The sequence below is a fragment of the Durio zibethinus genome, chromosome 12, assembly GCF_047325235.1.
Source record: "Durio zibethinus cultivar Kanyao isolate XHJ-2024 chromosome 12, ASM4732523v1, whole genome shotgun sequence".
Classification (NCBI taxonomy): Eukaryota; Viridiplantae; Streptophyta; class Magnoliopsida; order Malvales; family Malvaceae; genus Durio; species Durio zibethinus.
In genome coordinates, this window is record NC_143173.1 from 25,522,437 (window position 1) to 25,541,106 (window position 18,670).

The 18,670-nt window shown below is 32.1% G+C and overlaps 2 protein-coding genes across 3 annotated transcripts; both read left to right on the forward strand.

The window, feature by feature from the left end:
* Positions 1-752: 752 nt before the first annotated feature.
* LOC111297950 (kinesin-like protein KIN-5B) lies at positions 753-7,281 on the forward strand. 2 transcript variants are annotated; one of them, XM_022892564.2, is made up of 24 exons: positions 753-900; positions 1,008-1,209; positions 1,298-1,427; positions 1,502-1,657; positions 1,868-2,205; positions 2,294-2,432; positions 2,691-2,788; positions 2,882-3,038; positions 3,118-3,187; positions 3,275-3,351; positions 3,537-3,590; positions 3,673-3,753; positions 3,836-3,947; positions 4,026-4,112; positions 4,566-4,741; positions 4,826-4,987; positions 5,090-5,197; positions 5,277-5,435; positions 5,512-5,595; positions 5,676-5,881; positions 6,124-6,225; positions 6,329-6,438; positions 6,537-6,688; positions 6,821-7,281. In XM_022892564.2, the coding sequence occupies exons 2-24, from the start codon at positions 1,025-1,027 to the stop codon at positions 7,040-7,042; spliced, it is 3,165 nt and encodes a 1,054-aa protein (XP_022748299.2). In that variant the 5' UTR covers positions 753-900; positions 1,008-1,024; the 3' UTR covers positions 7,043-7,281. The 2 variants fall into 2 exon arrangements, with proteins under 2 accessions (XP_022748299.2, XP_089597590.1); XM_089741464.1 differs by having other exon boundaries at positions 779-900; positions 5,277-5,439; positions 5,516-5,595.
* A 962-nt stretch (positions 7,282-8,243) lies between these two features.
* On the forward strand, positions 8,244-8,901 carry LOC111296997 (zinc finger protein ZAT11-like). The gene has a single exon (XM_022891517.2). The coding sequence runs from the start codon at positions 8,332-8,334 to the stop codon at positions 8,827-8,829; it is 498 nt and encodes a 165-aa protein (XP_022747252.2). The 5' UTR covers positions 8,244-8,331; the 3' UTR covers positions 8,830-8,901.
* The last annotated feature ends 9,769 nt before the right edge of the window (positions 8,902-18,670 follow it).

Below are 18,670 nucleotides of genomic sequence, written 5' to 3' on the forward strand. Positions count from 1 at the left end.
TTAATAAAAGATGATTATTGCCCAATGGGTTATTGGGTGGTGATTTAGTTCCTGAATTATATATTTTTTATTATTTGGTATTCATAGAAAAAATTTAAGATGAGATATTCAAATTTTTTTTCTATTAAATATTTAGTCTCACGCATTAATTTTATTATTTAATATTTTTTATGTAATTATTTTATTTGGACTAACGGAATTAAATATATTAAAATATTTGAAGGAAACAAAGTTCATATTTAATAATAACTTTTTATAGATCAAATCACTAAAAATAATATTTAACGATCAAATTACATATTAATTTTTGACTGATCTTGTTTGCTCATTTTAAATTTTCATTATTTATTTTTTAATTCCCTTTGAGATCTTATTCTAAACTAAAACTAATCATACATAAATTCCTTTAAAAATGAGTTTCCAACAATTAAACATAATTAAATGATCGTGAAGTATATTATTTATAATGATTATAGTATAATTAATTAATTGTAAAAAAAATTATAAGGATTTATCAAAATTTTATAAAAGATTTATAAATGGTGTGAATACATAATTCTAAATTATAATCGAACAAAATAAAAAGAATTGAAAGGAAAATATTTCTCGTTACACTGATACATAAGCAGCTCGTATTTGAATTTTCATTGAGGGCCCACATTTTTTGAAAACAAAGGCCACGTGTTCCAACGGCTAGATCCATCTCCAGGTAGCCGTTGGAAAAGCAGAAGTTTCATTCCCCATTTGAAAACACGCTGCGAAATAGTTTAAAAAAAAAAAAAAAATTCACTCCTACAAAGAGAATAAAAAGAAAAGAAAAAAGCACGATCGAAAAAAAGGCTCTTTATATCTCACTCTTTCTTCAGATTCCACTCTAAAGATTCCATTAAAAGAACTCTAGTAAGATTTTATTTTTGAGTTAATAATCATTTTCAATTCTTGTTTCTGCTTCATTAATCATTGAATGATTGATTAATTTTTGGTTTTTTTTTTTTGTTAATTTGAAGGAGAAAACACAAAAGAAATGATGTCACTCACTCCAGATCAGTTTAGAAAAGCAGGAATGGGAGGAGTAATTCCATCTCCATCTCCTTTCCTCACTCCCCGACCAGAACGCCGTCGTTTAGACTCCAGAGGACCCGATTGGAGCTCTAACCGTCAAGACATTAGAGATAAAGAGGTTAATGTTCAAGTGCTGCTTAGATGCAGGTAAATTTTTTTTTTTTTATTTTCATTTCCTTTTTTTTTTTAATTTCATTATGTTCTTAATTCTTTTGCTTGATGATTCTGGTTTCAGGCCATTAAGCGAAGATGAGCAGAGGATGAATGTTCCCAAAGCGATTTCATGCAATGAACATAAAAGGGAAGTGACTGTTTTGCAAAATGTAGCTAACAAGCAGGTAGACAGAGTTTTCACTTTTGACAAGGTAAAGCTCCACCGTTATAAAAATGCCAACAATTTTCTTTTTCAAGATGATTAATTGGATTTTACTTTTCCAAGGTTTTTGGCCCTAAGGCACAGCAAAGAACAATATATGATCAAGCCATTGCCCCAATTGTTAATGAAGTACTTGATGGTTTCAACTGTACTGTATTTGCCTATGGACAGACTGGCACTGGCAAAACATATACAATGGAGGGTGGGATGAGAAACAAGGTAATAAAACTGTATCAAATCAATTTTTTATTTGAACACTTTGATATGATGCGCAGTTTTTTACTTAAGAATTTAAATGTTTAGTAGCATTTGCTAATTTTGATGAGTAGTATGTTGTCATTAGTTAACAGCGTAGAGCATTAGATGCCAAAACTTTGTGGAATAATAACTCACGATGATTATTAAGTAAAGAGTATGTTTTGAATACAGGGTGGTGACTTGCCTGCTGAGGCTGGTGTTATTCCAAGAGCAGTGAGACAAATATTTGATACCTTAGAGGCCCAAAATGCTGATTATAGCATGAAAGTTACATTTTTGGAGCTGTACAATGAGGAAATAACTGATTTGTTGGCTCCTGAAGAGAGTCCAAGATATGCTGAAGATAAGCAAAGAAAACCAATTTCTTTAATGGAAGATGGAAAGGGTTGTGTTGTTGTGAGAGGTCTAGAAGAAGAAGCTGTATACAGTGCCAATGAAATCTATACTCTATTGGAACGAGGTGCAGCAAAAAGGCGAACTGCTGATACCTTGTTAAACAAGCGCAGCAGGTTGGATTTCTTTATTTGTCTGATTTATTAATGATGCTTGATGTAAGAGGAACTACCTATTGCTAAACTCATTTTCTTTGCCTCACAGCCGTTCCCATTCTGTATTTTCCATCACTGTACACATAAAAGAATCGGCTGTCGGAGATGAGGAGTTGATAAAATGTGGCAAGCTTAATCTTGTTGATTTGGCAGGGTCTGAGAATATTTCACGCTCTGGTGCACGAGAGGTAGGAAGATATATACATTTAGCTTTGAAGTCTACTATGTGGTAATAGAATCACTTCCATTTTTATTGAAAATAGGCCTGGTAAATTGTGTAGTTTCTTATGTGGTTGGAAATTTTGTTGCCACAAGAATTAGCAACTGCTTGCTTGGTTCTTATTTATTAAGCTGCCTAAATATTAAGAAATATGTCTTTGACTTGTCTTTGAATGGGTCCTCAGTAGCTGTCAAGTTTTTCCATCAAATCTTCATTGAATTTGTAGGGTCGTGCAAGGGAAGCAGGAGAGATAAACAAAAGCTTACTTACCCTTGGCCGTGTCATAAATGCACTTGTGGAGCATTCTCCTCATATACCATATAGGTTGGCTTCCATAAACTCTTTTTTGTCCATTGAGCTGCGTTTTTAAATTTCTTTTAGTAACTGTTTTCTCGTGGTTACAAACATTCTATGCAGGGATAGTAAGCTGACAAGGCTCTTGAGAGATTCTTTGGGGGGGAAAACAAAGACCTGCATTATTGCCACAATATCTCCATCTGCTCATTCCTTAGAAGAAACATTGAGCACTCTAGATTACGCATATCGTGCTAAGAATATCAAAAATAGACCAGAGGTTAATTTGAATGCCTCTTTTAATATATTTATTTGTTCATTTCTATTTTTTCTACTAATGAAAAGTCATATAATATCAGGCAAACCAGAAAATGTCCAAGGCAGTGTTGCTTAAGGATTTGTACTTGGAAATTGAGAGAATGAAAGAAGGTTTGAAAAGCACTTGAAATCTCAGAGTACTTCAGTGAGACACAAATAAAAATTTAGATTCTTATTCATGTAAAAATATTGATCCAGATGTTCGAGCAGCTAGGGACAAAAATGGTGTTTACATTCCCCATGAAAGATTTGCCCAAGAGGAAGCTGAAAAGAAGGTAAACCTCCATTTTTCTCTTTAATTCACTTTTTATTTCGTTATGATTTGTAGAACACTCTGAAGTAGGTCATTTCATCCAATTTGAAGAAAACTTGACTTGTGTTAGAGTCAAAGATTGATCTTCAGTCTTTATGTGTAGGCTCAAAGTCATTGATTTGAATTCTTACTTATATAACATTGCAGGCAAAGATGGAGAAGATAGAGCAACTGGAGAATGATCTCAACCTCAGTGAGAAGGTATAATTCTCACACATTGTACTTTTATCCTTTTCTTGCCATGTCATATTTATATTAATTCTTCTTCTCCTTTTTCATGCAGCAAGCTGATAAGTATCGTGAGCTGTATCTCACTGAGCAAGAGCAAAGGTTGGACTTAGAAAGTGATATCAAGGATTGCAAGGTAAGCATGGACTGGAAACATCCATATTTCTTCTCTTATTTCTGGAAGGTTCCCTGCTCATAAATTTATATTTGTTCTCCAGATAAATCTCGAAAAGAATAGGAAAGAATTGCTTGATCTTCAAGAGAACCATAGGGCAGCCATCTTGACACTGAAGGAAAAGGAATTCATCATCTCCAAACTGCTATACTCAGGTACCAGAGTCAATGTTGGAAATTTTCATTGTCTATCTTTTTGCTTATTAGTAACACTGAAAATTGTTTTACAAGCAGAAAATTCTTTGATTGAACGGACAAAGGAGTTACGTACTGATTTGCAACATGCATCAGAGGACATAAATTCACTTTTTGCAAAACTAGGTATAATAACTTCTATCCTCTTATTCTGTGGTTGCATCCAAGTTTATCTTAATGATTCGCATTGGAAACTATATCATATTTTGAAGTTCAGTGATGTTTATTAAAAACAATTGCCAATAATCTCTTCTAACAAAAAGGACCTTGTTGCTTCCAAACAAATTTTTTAAGGAGAAATGCACTCCAAATGTTTCATGGTTTGCTAAACATGTGCAGTTGGCCCAATGGTGTGGGCAGCTCCATGTGTGCACACAGAAGTGAAATGCCCATTTGCATGAAAGGTTCTGATGGATCAAACTGTAACAACTTGTGTAAAGATATATCCCATGAAACGAGACCTTAAATAACACTAGTTGAATTTGAGTATTCTAAATTACAAAAAAAAAAAAAGTATGTTCATGATTCCATTTACCACCATTTCAGAGACCTTAAATATAAAACTTTTACTCCGCACAGATGATAAGGACAAGATGGAGGCAGAAAATCGAAACATTGTTTTGACTTTTGGTTCTCAGCTCGATCAGCATCTAAAAGATTTGCACAAGACCATCCTGGGCTCCATTTCTCAACAGCATCAACAACTTAGATGCATGGAAGAGCATGCTCGTTCATTTCTTGCCAGAAAATGTGATGTAAGAGTGGAAAAATGTTGTCCTATCTTACTCTATGCATCCTGCTACTTTAATCCTGACGCATGATTTATGAATTTTTGACAGGCAAACCAAGCCTTGGAATCTAGGATTAAGAATATGACAGAGACATATGCTTCAGGAATGGCTGCAATGAAGGAACTTGCCAATATAATGCAAAGGAATGCTTCCTCCGACCTGGAGCAAATGAGTTCTGCATTTTCATCTAAAATAGCTGCCATTGAGGAGGTATGCTATCCAAGGAAGATAATTACTTTTCTTCAAGTTGCTTATGGAAGCATGTGATTTGGATTTGCTGCTAATTGGTGTGTGTTAATTTTTTCTTTGTAGTTCCTTGTCACTGCAGTGCTGGAGGCCAAGGAGGTTCTTGAGGATCTCCAGAATTCTCTTACTGAACAAAAGGAGCTATTGGTTTCCTCTGCTCTACAACAGGAAGAGGTGTGTGTTTTTGTTATATTCTGATTCCTTCTATTCACTCTCCTGAGTATGTATTTCTCATCTTCGTGGATATTGACAGGGATTACACCGCAGCTTGATTTCAGCACAAAATATATCTAAGGCAACAACTGATTTTCTGTCTGACATCAATAATCAAGCTTCCAAGTTCATGACAACCCTAGAAGAAACACAAGCCAAGAAATCTTGTGTTTTAACAAATTTTGAAAACAGATTTAAGGCAAGTTGATATTCTACATGTGATTGATTTTGGGAAGAAATTGAAGGCTTAAAATTAACTTGAACTGCTATAACAGGAAGAAGCTGCTAGGGAGGAAAAGACAGCTTTGGAAATGATTGCATCAATATTAGCAACTTTGACATCTAATAAAAGTGCTATGGTTGGTGATCTGCCACTTTCTTATCTTAAAAAGCCCAAATAATTTTTAAGAATTCTATGCTTATAGAAATTATTTATTAGGTCTCAGAGGCATCAAGAAACATGAAGGAGTTGGGTATTCGAGATAATAGGATATTGCAGCAGCAGATATCCTTGCTGCAACAGGTTTCAGCTGATGCTGGGAAGGAAATGAGCAAGTACATAGAAAAAATGGAAGTCAATTTCATGGAAGACACCTTCTCAGTGGCTGAATCTAGGGGTATAATGGAAGATGGCCTTCAAGAATGGTAAGCTTTCATTTGTGTACTGATGATACGCATAGTCATCCATTTTGCTAATGAAACAAATTCCTGTTTCTGCAAACCAATTAGCAAGGGCAGGGAATAGCTCTCCTCTGCTCTCTATCCAATGTATTTGATTCGAAGTCTCAACACAAGATCAATTTATAAACTCCTTGTTTTAATGTTCTAAATAGTTAATTCTAGTTACAGAGTTACTCAATATAATTGTATCTTTTAATTTAATGTAGCTCAAAGAGAGCGAATGATTCAAGACTGCAGTGGGAAAATGCCAAGTCATACATAAATGAACTTGATATAAGCAGTCTTGCAGAGGTCAAATCTACGGTTAAGTAAGTTTTTCTTGTTCCTTGGTTCTTATAAACTCCTTGTTTTTTGAACTTTAGAAGTCTTCTGAGCTAAACTCTCTCTGCTGCTTATTTATTATATTGACAGGGACAATATCAAAAGAAATCACACAGTACATGAAGAATTTTTATCCGCAGTCTCGTCTATGGATGCCGAGTTTGATGCTAGAACTGGAGATGTAATGGCAGCAAGTAAAGGTAATTTATTTAATATATTTGTACATTAAGTGTAAGTTCCTTATTTTAGAATTGCATTTCTTTCTCAATCTAAGTGGGAAAATATTGTCCATTGGCAGATTCATTGCTTTGTGACCACCAAAGTAAGAAGGAAATAGACTCCTTTACGACCGTGTGCTTAGACCAACTTAAAACAGTGCAAGAAAACCATGGTGAAAGCATTTCAAAAATCAGAAGTGAAGCTGAGAAATGCCTCGTAAAAGACTACTCGGTAGGTTGGCTTGCTCAAAATGTCCTTGACATTGTTATAGAATTTCTAAATATATATAAATTCAGAACATTTGCTCAACCTTTGACATTGTTATAGAATTTCTAAATATATAATTGGCCCTGCCTTGAACAGGTTGATCACCATAGTAACACAACACCAAAGAAGCGAGAAATAGTTGTGCCCAGCTTAGAATCAATTGAAGAGATGAGAACACCGTCCTTCGAAGATGTCAAGGAAGCAGAAAATAACTCAAAGAACAGATCAAAATGGGACAACAGTGAAAGCAAAATCCAGCAACAGGTCACATGTATGGCATTCTCACCGAATAGAACTCCTTTTGCAGATGTCAATTGATTACGATTAGGACAATCAATTCATATGACCAAAGCCGATATAGGGACGTTGTAGAAATGCTCATCAGCTGATGAGTACAAAACCCTTGTTCTTAACCTGTTACTGTCAAAAATTTAGGACTGAATCTCAAATATGTTACTATGTGTAATTCTTACACCATTTGTTCTGTCAATGTTGATGCTATGCTTACATAACCAAAGCATATTAAGATATTTCAACTTTAATTCTAATTTTACTAAGTCGTCATTACATCAAATAACCTTACATCATATCTTAGATCAGATGATAAAATCCAAGATGTCAAACAAAGGAAAAGGTGGAACTTGGATTTCTTCCATTATATTCAATTACTGCAGCCATTTCAAATTTTTAGAGCTTTATCGATTGAAGATTGGCTTTAGTCAAATATGTTTTGGATGCTGTCCCTTACCTGCCTCAACCATAAAAGGCAAAATTGACTTGAACACCCTGTAAAATGGGACCTGGCGCTCTAAAATATTTCTCCATTCACACTGCATGACTGGAGTACAATTCATTTTTGCAAGCAAGAAGCATCCCACAGGAAGCCAAATCAATGCCTACGGCCCATATTCCTTGAAACTTTGAAAAAAGTTGACAATTCCACTTGGTCTGCAACAAATGGTTTATCTACTACTTTGGTAATTATGCTGCAGCAGCGCAGCAGCAGTAATAACAAAAGGTTTGAACATTGAATTTTTCATATATTTTGACCAATTAGCTTTCAAACCCTTCACTTTTTTTAACATTCTTTGGGCAGTTGGGTAATGATATCCAGTTATCCAACACTGATCTCTATTATATGACCTTTTAATGGCGGCTATAGGAGTAATGATCAGCAATCATCAATCAAATTACTGTTATTTTTATGTACTTTTGTGTTGGATTAGATGTTCTAAAACAAAAAGTGCCCGAAGCTTCAGTGAGAGTCACTGTTAAAGCCGTAGCTCGCCACTCGTGACCTTGTCTCTAGTAAGACCAACGTGGAGAAGGAAACTGCCCCTCACTACCAAAACAAAGAAAAACGCCGTTTTACATTTCCTTATTTTTGACCAAATTGAGGGTACGTTTGATAATCACAACACGCTGAAGGAGCGGTAAAGGTGTTTCACAAGCAAAATAATGGGCACTTTTCTGCCGTTTAGAATAGAAAGATTAGCAGTCAAACTTCACAGTTTCAAGGGTTTATATATGGCTGCTCAAACACCAGCTCCCAAGTTTCTCATCTTCTATTCATATTCAGATTTGGTTAGTTTTCCTGGTAGCTAGTAATGAAGAGAGAAAGAGAGAATGGAGAGATTCAGGGTTTTGACATTGCTAAATGTCTAATGCTGATATCTCAAGGCCTGGAAACCAAGCCAAAAGACCATTTGGTGAGCGAGGTTTTCGAGTGTAAAACTTGTCACCGTCGCTTCTCGTCGTTCCAAGCATTGGGAGGTCACCGAGCAGGCCACAAAAGACCCAGACTGACGGCGGACAAAGCAAATGAACAAACACAATTCCTTAGTTCATCAACCAAGCGTAAGGCTCACGAGTGCTCCATTTGCGGCCAAGAGTTTTCTATGGGACAAGCTTTGGGTGGGCATATGAGGAGGCATAGAGCTGCCATGAACGAAAGCTTCTCACCTTTCCCAGTTGTTCCAACGTTGCCGGTGTTGAAGAGATCGAATAGTAGTCGGAGGGTTGTGTGCTTGGACTTGAATTTGACTCCATTGCAGAATGATTTGCTCGTTTTATTTGGGACCAAGGTTGATTATCTTCGCATTTGATATAATCCCTTTATTTTCCCATATGACACTTGTAATGTTCACTTCATTAACAACATTTTTTCATTTGTTTTACGTACAACATTTGAAATCTTTTTTTTTTTCTCTTTATTTATTTATTTATTATTTGTATTACTTAAATTTGTTTCTTTGTAATCTATTTAAACAATGATTTACCATCGACATTTCAATGTGAAATAAAGACGTAAATGAATAAAATATTCAATAAGTAATTATTAAATAAATTTAATTTTTTTTAATTTATATTAATTTATTAAATTTAATAAATAATTATAAATAATATTGTAATATTCATTAATTAAATAAATATATCATTAATAAAGTAAACTTCATTTATATTCAATTTATTTACACTAAAACTATAAATGCATATGAATTTGAGCAACATGCTAGTTCCAAAACAACACCCAAATAATCACATCTACTTTGAGAATGGGGAGACAATTTGTGGGAACGTCCAAGAAAAATGATTTACATAAAATTGTGTAAGTGAAATTCATAAAATTTTTTATTATAAATGAGTAAATAAAAATTAAAATCGAAAATCAAAATTGATAAATTGAAAAAACTCATCATATAAATTAAGTCAGCAAATTTTAAAATTTTTTTAATAAATTTTGATATATTTATTAAATAGACATTGTTAGTAAAAATATGGACAGAATTTTTATCGTTCAATAAATATTGATCAAATTTGAATTATAAATAATATTTTTAATATCTTTTTTTTATATATTATTGATCTTCACATTAAATTTTATCAATTTATCAATTTAAATTTTTTATTAAAATTTTTATCTACCCATTTTTAATAAAAAAAATTTCATGAAGACCTTAAAAGCACATCTCTAAAAATTTTGTTTGACGTTATTCAGACCATAACTGGTTTACTTATTAATCAGTGTAGACACTCTAATTGGTCTGAGCCCAAGTTCATTGGGCTTGGTTCAATAAAGTTCAGGCCTAAACTCATTGGGCCTATTTCAATGGGGTCCAAGTAGATAGGCCCAACTTTTTGTTATTTTATTTTATTTTTATTCTTGTTTTTATTTTTATCTTTTATTATTATTTATTTTATTTTAAGATAATAGGATATTAATAAAAAAAAGGAAAAAATTACAAATTCTGCCGTGTATATGCATTGGTAGAATTACATTTAGTTTCAATCTCTTCAGGATAATTCCTAAGTTTTTTTATAATGTAAAAACCCAATTGAAAGGGGGTTCCTAATTGATCAAAAACTCTTCTAATCTGGTTCTATAAATACAGTCTTGAACATAACACATGAGGGAGCACAGAAAAGATCACACATGAAGTAAAAAGAAAATAGGAAAAAAAACACACAGAAACAGAAATCAAAAATCACAAGGAGAAAGCAATCAGAAAGGTTTTTAAAGATTTTGGGGTTTAGAAAAAAAAAGTAATTTTTTTGGAAAATCTAGAAAATTGTCATATTTCAATGAAATTTTTCAGTTCTCAATGAATTCTTCGACGTCGATTGAATTTTTCGATGAAGTTTTTGACGTCGGTTGAATTTTTCAGTCAGGGTTTCTAGAATCTGGTGAAGATTTCAACGAAGTTTGAATTTTTTGGTGACCGTCTGGCGAACCAACCCAAATTCCAACGATAATTTTCATAATCCAATTGATATTCAATCGGAGATTCAACCGGGTTAAAGAGAAGGGAGAGAAAAAAAAGGAAAGAAAGAGAAAGAGAAAGAGAGATCTGAGGTAAAAAGCTTGAAATTAGCCTTTTATAGCTTTCTCAAAACGACGTCATTTTGGCATTTAAAAAGACCTAGGATCTGCATGTTTTTCATTTGGGTGACCCGACCTGAGTGCAACCCTATCCGTCGACCCGCGTCCTAACCAAACCTTGCCATTGAGCTGAGCCGTGCTGATTTTCCCTAAGCTGCGCTTTAAGCCATCTTTTGTGCCTGCAGTTGAGCTGATTTAGTCACTCCAGCCGAGTCATTTCTATTTTTTTGATATTTTTTATTTAATATTTTATTTATGTGTTTTTTTTTTAGTTTTTTTGTATGATTAAATTTTTTAAAAAAATTAAAAAAATAAAAAAATAAAATTTGAGAATAAATATTAATTATTGAATGATGAAATTTATAAAAATTTCAAATGGTAAATTTATATAAAATTCTTAGGTGAAAAATTTTGTCTAAATTTATCCCAAATTGTGAAATAATTTAAATAAAGTTTTAATAACAATAATTAATATTTATTTTTAAACAAAAAATATAAAAATATAAAAAAATAATAAAAATATAAAAAGTTTGGAATTAAATACAAATTATCCAAGGATGAGATTCTTAGAAATTTCAAATGGTAAATTCCTAAGAAATCTTTAGGTGAGAAATTTTATCTATATTTGTCCCAAATTGTGAAATAATTTAGATAAAATTTCAATATAAGTAATTGTATTAATTTCCAAATAAAAATTTGGGTTGAAAATATTTGATAATTATTTAAGGATGAAAGTTTTAGAAATGTCAAATGGTAAATTTCTAAGAAATCTTTAGGTAAAAAATTTTCTTTAAATTTATCCCAAATTATGGAATAATTTAAATGAAATTTCAATAAAAATAATTATCATATTATTTTCTTTCCAAAAAAAATAAAAAATAAAAAAAGGAATTTCTAAGTAAGCCCAATTGGTAAAAATTTTAGAAATTCAAAAAAATATTTTTGACAAAAAAATAATAAATAAATCTTTTTTCAATGACAGAACCTCTTCAAGGAAACAAATGGGATCCTTGAATACTCTTGAGGAGATAAAATATTTTTTAAGAGTTTTACCAGATTGATGGAGAATCTTAAGAATTATTTTCAATATTTAACATTAAATTTTTAAAACCATTAAAATCAAGACCCTATGATGAATTTAAAATAATATGATATCATCCTTCAGATGGGCATGTGAGGGTGTTATAACCTTTCCCACATGTAATCAAATTTTTGAACCTTGTTTTAGTTTGTAGACCCGAACATATTATTTTAAAGACTCTTAGTCAAGCTTAGGAGCTTCTCAAGATGATAGATTCATAAGGTGGCCAATCACACCTAATTAAAAAAGATTGATGGTGACTTCATTTATTTTGTTAAATTTAGCTATAGATTTACAGATTTATATGTTATGACAGTTTGGCAACTCCACTGGAGAGCTATAGAGAGTTAAGCTATAACTTTTAAATTTATCCTATCCTTTGGTCTAATGGTTCTAAATTGTAAATTATTTGTTTACTAACGTTTTTTTTTTCTTATTTGATTTTTGGGGCATCAAACCTACTTGTTTTTTCGCACACACTATTATATGTATTCGCATTATATGAGCTCTATACCTGAGCTCTATACCTGAGCTCTATACCTAAGCTCTGTCCCTCTTAAGAATAAGTAAAGTACCTACGCTCTCGTGAGATGATAATCTCCATAATGGCTAGCAAAATACTTTCACTCAAGTTGAATCTTTTCCATTAGTAACCTGTGATGGGTGAAGATTGGACTGCCTTACTAGTCTGTGATAGACAATGATGTAAGAAATAATTTGAGAACCTTTAGTAGTCAAAATCACCTAACCCTGCATGTAGTTCACATCTAAGAAGCCAGCCTTAGGATAGAGCCCTTCTTACCCAAGTGATAGATGTAAATCGAAATTAGGACACAAGAAAGAACAACTTGTATATTACTTATCTAACCATGTTGTTTGTCTAATTTTGTGCATCTACATTCTATGCATCATTTTCATATTATCATATCATTTCATTTTATGCATCATTTTCATGATCATATTTTAACATTATCATTTTCATCATTCTCATTTCATTCATACATCAACATATTAAACATAAAGCATAGCATCTTATTTTTTTATCATAATTATAGTATCAAGGTTCAAGAATAGCTTTATCAATCAAGAATCCCACACAGTCGACTTACTAGTACAACATAAGAGCTCGAGCCAGACAAATAGAATAAAAAAATTCTAATCATCTTGAAAGGATAGAGAAAGCTCAAGAGAAGCTAGAAAAAGAGTTGAATATGATTTTAGAGGCTTTGAACAAATTAAACAAAGGGAAAAGAATAAAAAAAAAAGTACTAGCCAATAAGATCATCCATCATAAGAGGTAGATGACCCACTGTACCTTCTTGATTTTGGGCCACATCAAGCTCAACCAATGCAAGGTCCACTATCACAGTAGTTCACTTATCCTATAAGGTACAAATACCTTGAAATGCTATCAGCTTCAAACTCTGAATAATATCAGAGTTATGTAAATTTTATCTTTACAGAAAAGGTAGTAGAACCAATTTAGGTCTCTGATTTAAACGATCCAAAGGAGAATGAAAAGTTAAAATCGAAAGGGGGTGAGTCATTAAGGGACTCGAAGGTTGACTAAAAGATTAGTATGCTAGAAGAGAGGCTGTGAGTAGTGGAAGGAGTTAGTTTTTATGATTTTATAGATGTTGCTGGGTTCTGTTTAGTCTCAGATGTGGTTATTCTTTTAAAGTTCAAGGTTTTAAAGTTTGAAAAGTATGATGGTATAAAGTGTTCGAAGACCCATATTATTATATACTATCGAAAGATAGCTGCCCATGCTAATAATAAAAAACTATTGATGTATGTATTTTAAAATAGCCTTACGAACTCTGCTGCTAGGTGGTATGTTCAGTTGGATAAAACTCGTATTCATTCTTTGAATAAAATGGCCCATGACTTCATCAGTCAGTATCAACATATCATAAACTTAACCCCTGATCGCTTGTCTTTATAGAACATGAAAAAAGGGTAACTGAATCATTTAAGGAATATGCCCAAAGGTAAAAGGACATAGCTTCTCAGGTGTAACCTTTTTTGACTGAGAAAGAAACCATGGTGTTGTTTATCAGTACTTTGAAGTCTTCTTATTATAAAAAAATTATAAGAAATGCTACAAAAAATTTTACTAACATGATGATCTTAGGCAAAATCATTGAGAATGCCATTAAAAATGGCAAGTTGAAATAAGAGAAACTAAAAAGATGCCAGAGAAGAAAAAGGTTGAAGCCCAAGCCGTAAGCTTTGGCAAACAGTTTAAGGGATATCAATCTTATCTACCACAAAGTTACTTTTCATATTATCCTGTTATGAACAATACCTTATCTTACTCATAACAACTAGCCTCATTGCCATCTTACTCATCTATATACCAATCTATTTTTAGCCTTCAAGCTCTCGTATAAGGCCTTAACATTCACCCTTTCTCGAGACCTCAACCTATCCTACTAGCCCAATGGGTGGTTTAAGAAAGTAATGAACTACTTATGAAAAACTCGTATTTGATCCAATCTTCATAACTTATACGAAGTTATACCAATAGCTCTACAATAACCATTTGATTGCCCCCAACTGTGTGAAGCCATTCAAGCCACTTTATCTCAAGTGGTATGATCTTACAACTCACTGTGACTACCATTATGAAATTATTGGTCCTTCTACTAAAAATTATACTACTTTAAAATATAAGGTGCAATAGTTAATCAAGGATGAGATGGTAAGTTTTGATCAAAGAAGAGTAACAACACCTAATGTTAGTGGCAATCCATTGCCTAATCACAATGTCAATGCTCTGAGTGAGAATCAAGAACACGTTGATCCAAAAGGGCCTGAAGAGCTGCAATGAATCAGAAGGTAAGATATTAATAAAGATCTTTCACTTTATTGCATAGGGGCACAGTTTTGGAAAAAGATATTAAGGCTGATTAGAAGTTGTTTATTATTTTAAGATTTTTTTATGCAATAGGACTTCATTTGTTATCATTTTAATAAAAAGGTAAGTTAATACATTTCATTATATTTTTTCTTTCATTCAACCATTGTTCCATTCTTTGTCACCTTGCATAACTTTTTATTCCCATTCTCAAATTTCATATGATGAATGTTTAAACAATGATAATAATAATTCTGAAATTTATTTTTGAAAACTCATTCACATTAATCTAAAGAGATTATTTGAGCAAAAAAAGCTAGTTACTAGCAGATGTGAAATATGTGTGTCATGAAGATAAGCAGTCTATTATAAAGATTCATGAGCTTGCTTTTATTCAATAGATGATTTTAAGGAAAGCATTCATATTTGAGATAAAAAATAGTCATCTTTCTTTTATCATTCGAAAAACCATTCATTGCTATCCTTTTGAGCCTATTATGATCTATTTTTCTTAGAAACCCTGACCAAAGATTATCCTCCATACTATTAGACATTTTAACAAAAAAAGAGGTAAAAGATCATAAAAAGGTTTCAAAAAAAGAAAAAAAAAGCAAAATGATTGAAAGAGAGAAAAAAAATGCCACAAACAAGTTGGGGTAAAGTAATGTGAGTCTTTTTATGAGAAATGAGATGAAAAAAGGAAAAAGTAAAGAAATGATGTGGAATGGCGCAACATGCCAAGTTGTTTCGAATGATGAGAAATGATCTTTTGATTTTGAACCTTTTAAACACATGTTTTGAGCCTATTTTACCCATTTCTTTCATGATCCCTTACCGTGACCTACATTACAACCTTTAAAAGTTTATTTGGATCAAGTGTGAATGCTCAAATTGAATGATCATATGTTGGATTAAGGCATGCTCGTAATGAAATAATGAAATCGTGCTTTGTTACTCTAAAGATTAATGTGGAAGAGATATCAATAATGGATGAAAGAATGAAAGAAAGGAAAAAAAAGTAAATAAAAAAAAATAAAAAAAATAAAAATGAGAGAAATGAAAGATTTAAATTGAAAACTCGAAAATGTGTTTTGGGTAAAAAATGTCTGAGATGAGAGTTAGATAACAATTCACATGTATGAAAGGTTAAAGACATTTGAAGATTCCTCAAAGTTGAGGTTAAGTTAATAAGCTCAATGTGATTTTGAAAAGTCAATGGTATGAGTTTTTGAAAGAGAATCTTGGATTAATGTTCAGAATTGTTTGAATATTCATTGTTTGGATATTGTTACTCCATTTGTTTCATTTATCCCAGTAAAATGCATCCAACTTATTTTTTTTCCCATTTGTTTTTGTACCAAACTCGTTCCTCATTGATTATCTTTTTTTTTTAATTCATCTTGTGTTCTCTTATTGCTGCATACATAGAATAAATTAAGAAAATATATGAATGCATTATATTTGTCATGATTTGAAATGATGATGAATGGATGACAATATGCATAAAAGAGCCTTGCAATCTTTTCAAAAGAAATCTAAGATGACAAAAAAAAAAAAGAAAAGATGGTAGAAACCTAAAAAAAAAAGATGATTTGAGAAGGCACATGGTGTGACCAACTGATGAATATGATGATGGATTGACCAACAAAATGAATAGAGGGTAAATTTTGAAAAGATGATATGACCAAGTAATGAGGATGAATTGATCGACATAGCCTATCAATGGTGATCAAGTGATGAATATAATGTGGATTAGAGGACATAATTTATTATAAACTAGCTAGTGCTGAAAAGCTTGTGAATTATGATGAAAATAGTATGGGTCAATGGATGAAATTTATGCTAAAATTACTAATATTTAGGAGCCTATGATTTGTGATTAAATGATATAGGGGAATAGATGAAACTTGTTCTGGAATTGTTAGTGCTAAGAAGCCTATGAATGATGATCAAGTGATGAAAATAATGGTGATCAATTGATGAAACTTGTTCCAAAGTGTTGAAAAGCCAAACAAGGAGAAAACATGATATGGTGGAGTCTTGAGGACCATATTACCATATTTTTATTATAATTTCATGACTTTGATATCCGTATTACATGCATTACGTTAGCATTATTTTTTGAAAAATATTTAAAACTCTGGTTTGGATATGCATTTGCATTATGTAGTAAGCATTTGACTCATGGTTGAAAATATGACATTTGTAGTATTATGAGGAGCTAGATTGTTGCATTTACATCATTAAGAAAGCATTTGCATCATTAATCATGACATTCATTACATGCAAAATTTAAACTTTGGTAAAAGTTTAAAAGTCATCTAGAAAAGAAATTTTGAATCTTTGGATAAAGTTTTTTAAGACAAGATTGTGAATCCTCAAATGAGAATCTTTGAGTTTCCAAATAAAAATATTTAAGTTTTGAGTTTCAAATGAAAATCTTTGAGGTGTGAAACCATAAAATTTGTCAAATGTGAACCTTTGGACTCGAATGAGAAGCTTTGAACTTTTGGATGAGAACCTTCAAAATTCGAGTGAGAATCTTTAAATGTTGATGCGAGTTTTGCAATTTACAAATGCGAATCTTAAGATCTTACAAATTTGAATGAAATTGAAATTTTGATAATCAAATTTCAGTGAATTATTGGGAAGCTGAAAGGTTCTTACGAATCTAAACCTTTGAATTTCAAACTCAAATTGTGAATCTTTGAGTTTTCATTACGAATTTCATCAGGTCTGATCTATGACTCCTCTAGACATGATTGTCGAGGAGCAATTTATTTTTTAAAATTGTGGTGCCTCTATTTAGAGGAGCAATTTATTTTTTCAAAGTTGTGGTGCCTCTGTTTAGATGAGCAAATTATTTTTTAAAGTTATGGTGCTTCTATTTAAATGAGTAATTTATTTTTCAAAGTTGTGGTGCCTCTGTTTAAAGGAGCATTTATTTTTTCAAAGTCGTTGAGCCTCTGTTTAGAGAAGCTTTGTTTACTTTTTTCAAAAAAAATGAAAAATAAATGTGTTGAGATGATCATGTGTAGGGTGTTTACGTCTTTGCACAATTCTTGTTGCATAGAAAATGTGCAAAGAGGGACAGCTGTAGATACCCTAATTGATCTGGGCTCAAGCTCATTGGGCTTGGTTCAATAGGGTTTAGGCCTAAGCCCATTGGACCCATTTCAATGGGGTCCAAGTAGATAGGCCCAACTTTTTGTTATTTTATTTTATTTTTATTCTTGTTTTTATTTTATTTATTATTATTATTTATTTTATTTTAAGATAATAGGATATTAGTAAAAAAAAAGGGAAAATTACAAATTATGTCGTGCATAGGCACTAGCAGAATTACATTTGGTTTCAATCTCTCTAGGATAATTCCTAAGTTTTTTGATAATATGAAAACCCAATTGAAGAGTGATTTTTAATTGATCAAAAACTCTTCTGATCTGATTCTATAAATATAGCCTTGAACACAACACATGAGAGAGCATAGAAAAGATCACACACAAAGTAGAGAGAAAACAAAAAGAAAACACACAAAAACAGAAATAAAAAATCACAAGCAAAAAGCAATCAGAAAGGTTTTTGAAGATTTTTGGGTTTAGGAAAAAAAGTAATTTTTTTGGAAAAATCTAAAAAATTTTCAGATTTCAACGAAATTTTTTAGTTTTTTGTAAATTTTTCGATGTCGGTTGAATTTTTTGGTGAAGTTTTCAACGTCGATTGAATTTTTCGACAAGGGTTTTCAGAATCTAGTGAAGATTTTGGCGAAGTTTGAATTTTTTAGTGATCGCCCGACGAACCAACCCAGATTTCAGCTATAATTTTTAAAATTCAGTTGATATTTAATTGGAGATCCAACCGAGTTAAAGAGAAGTGAGAGAAAAGAAAAGGAGGTCTGAGGCAAAAAGCTTGAAATTAGCCTTTTATAGCCTTGTCAAAACGATGTCGTTTTAGCGTTTAAGAAGACCCAGGATTCGCGCGTTTTTCATTCGGGTGACTCGATCCAAGCGCAACCCAATTCACTGACCCGTGTCCCAACCAAATCTTGTCGCTAAGTCGAACCAAGTTGATTTTTTCAAGCCACGCTTTGAGCCGTCTTTTATGCCTGCAGTCGAGCCGATTTAG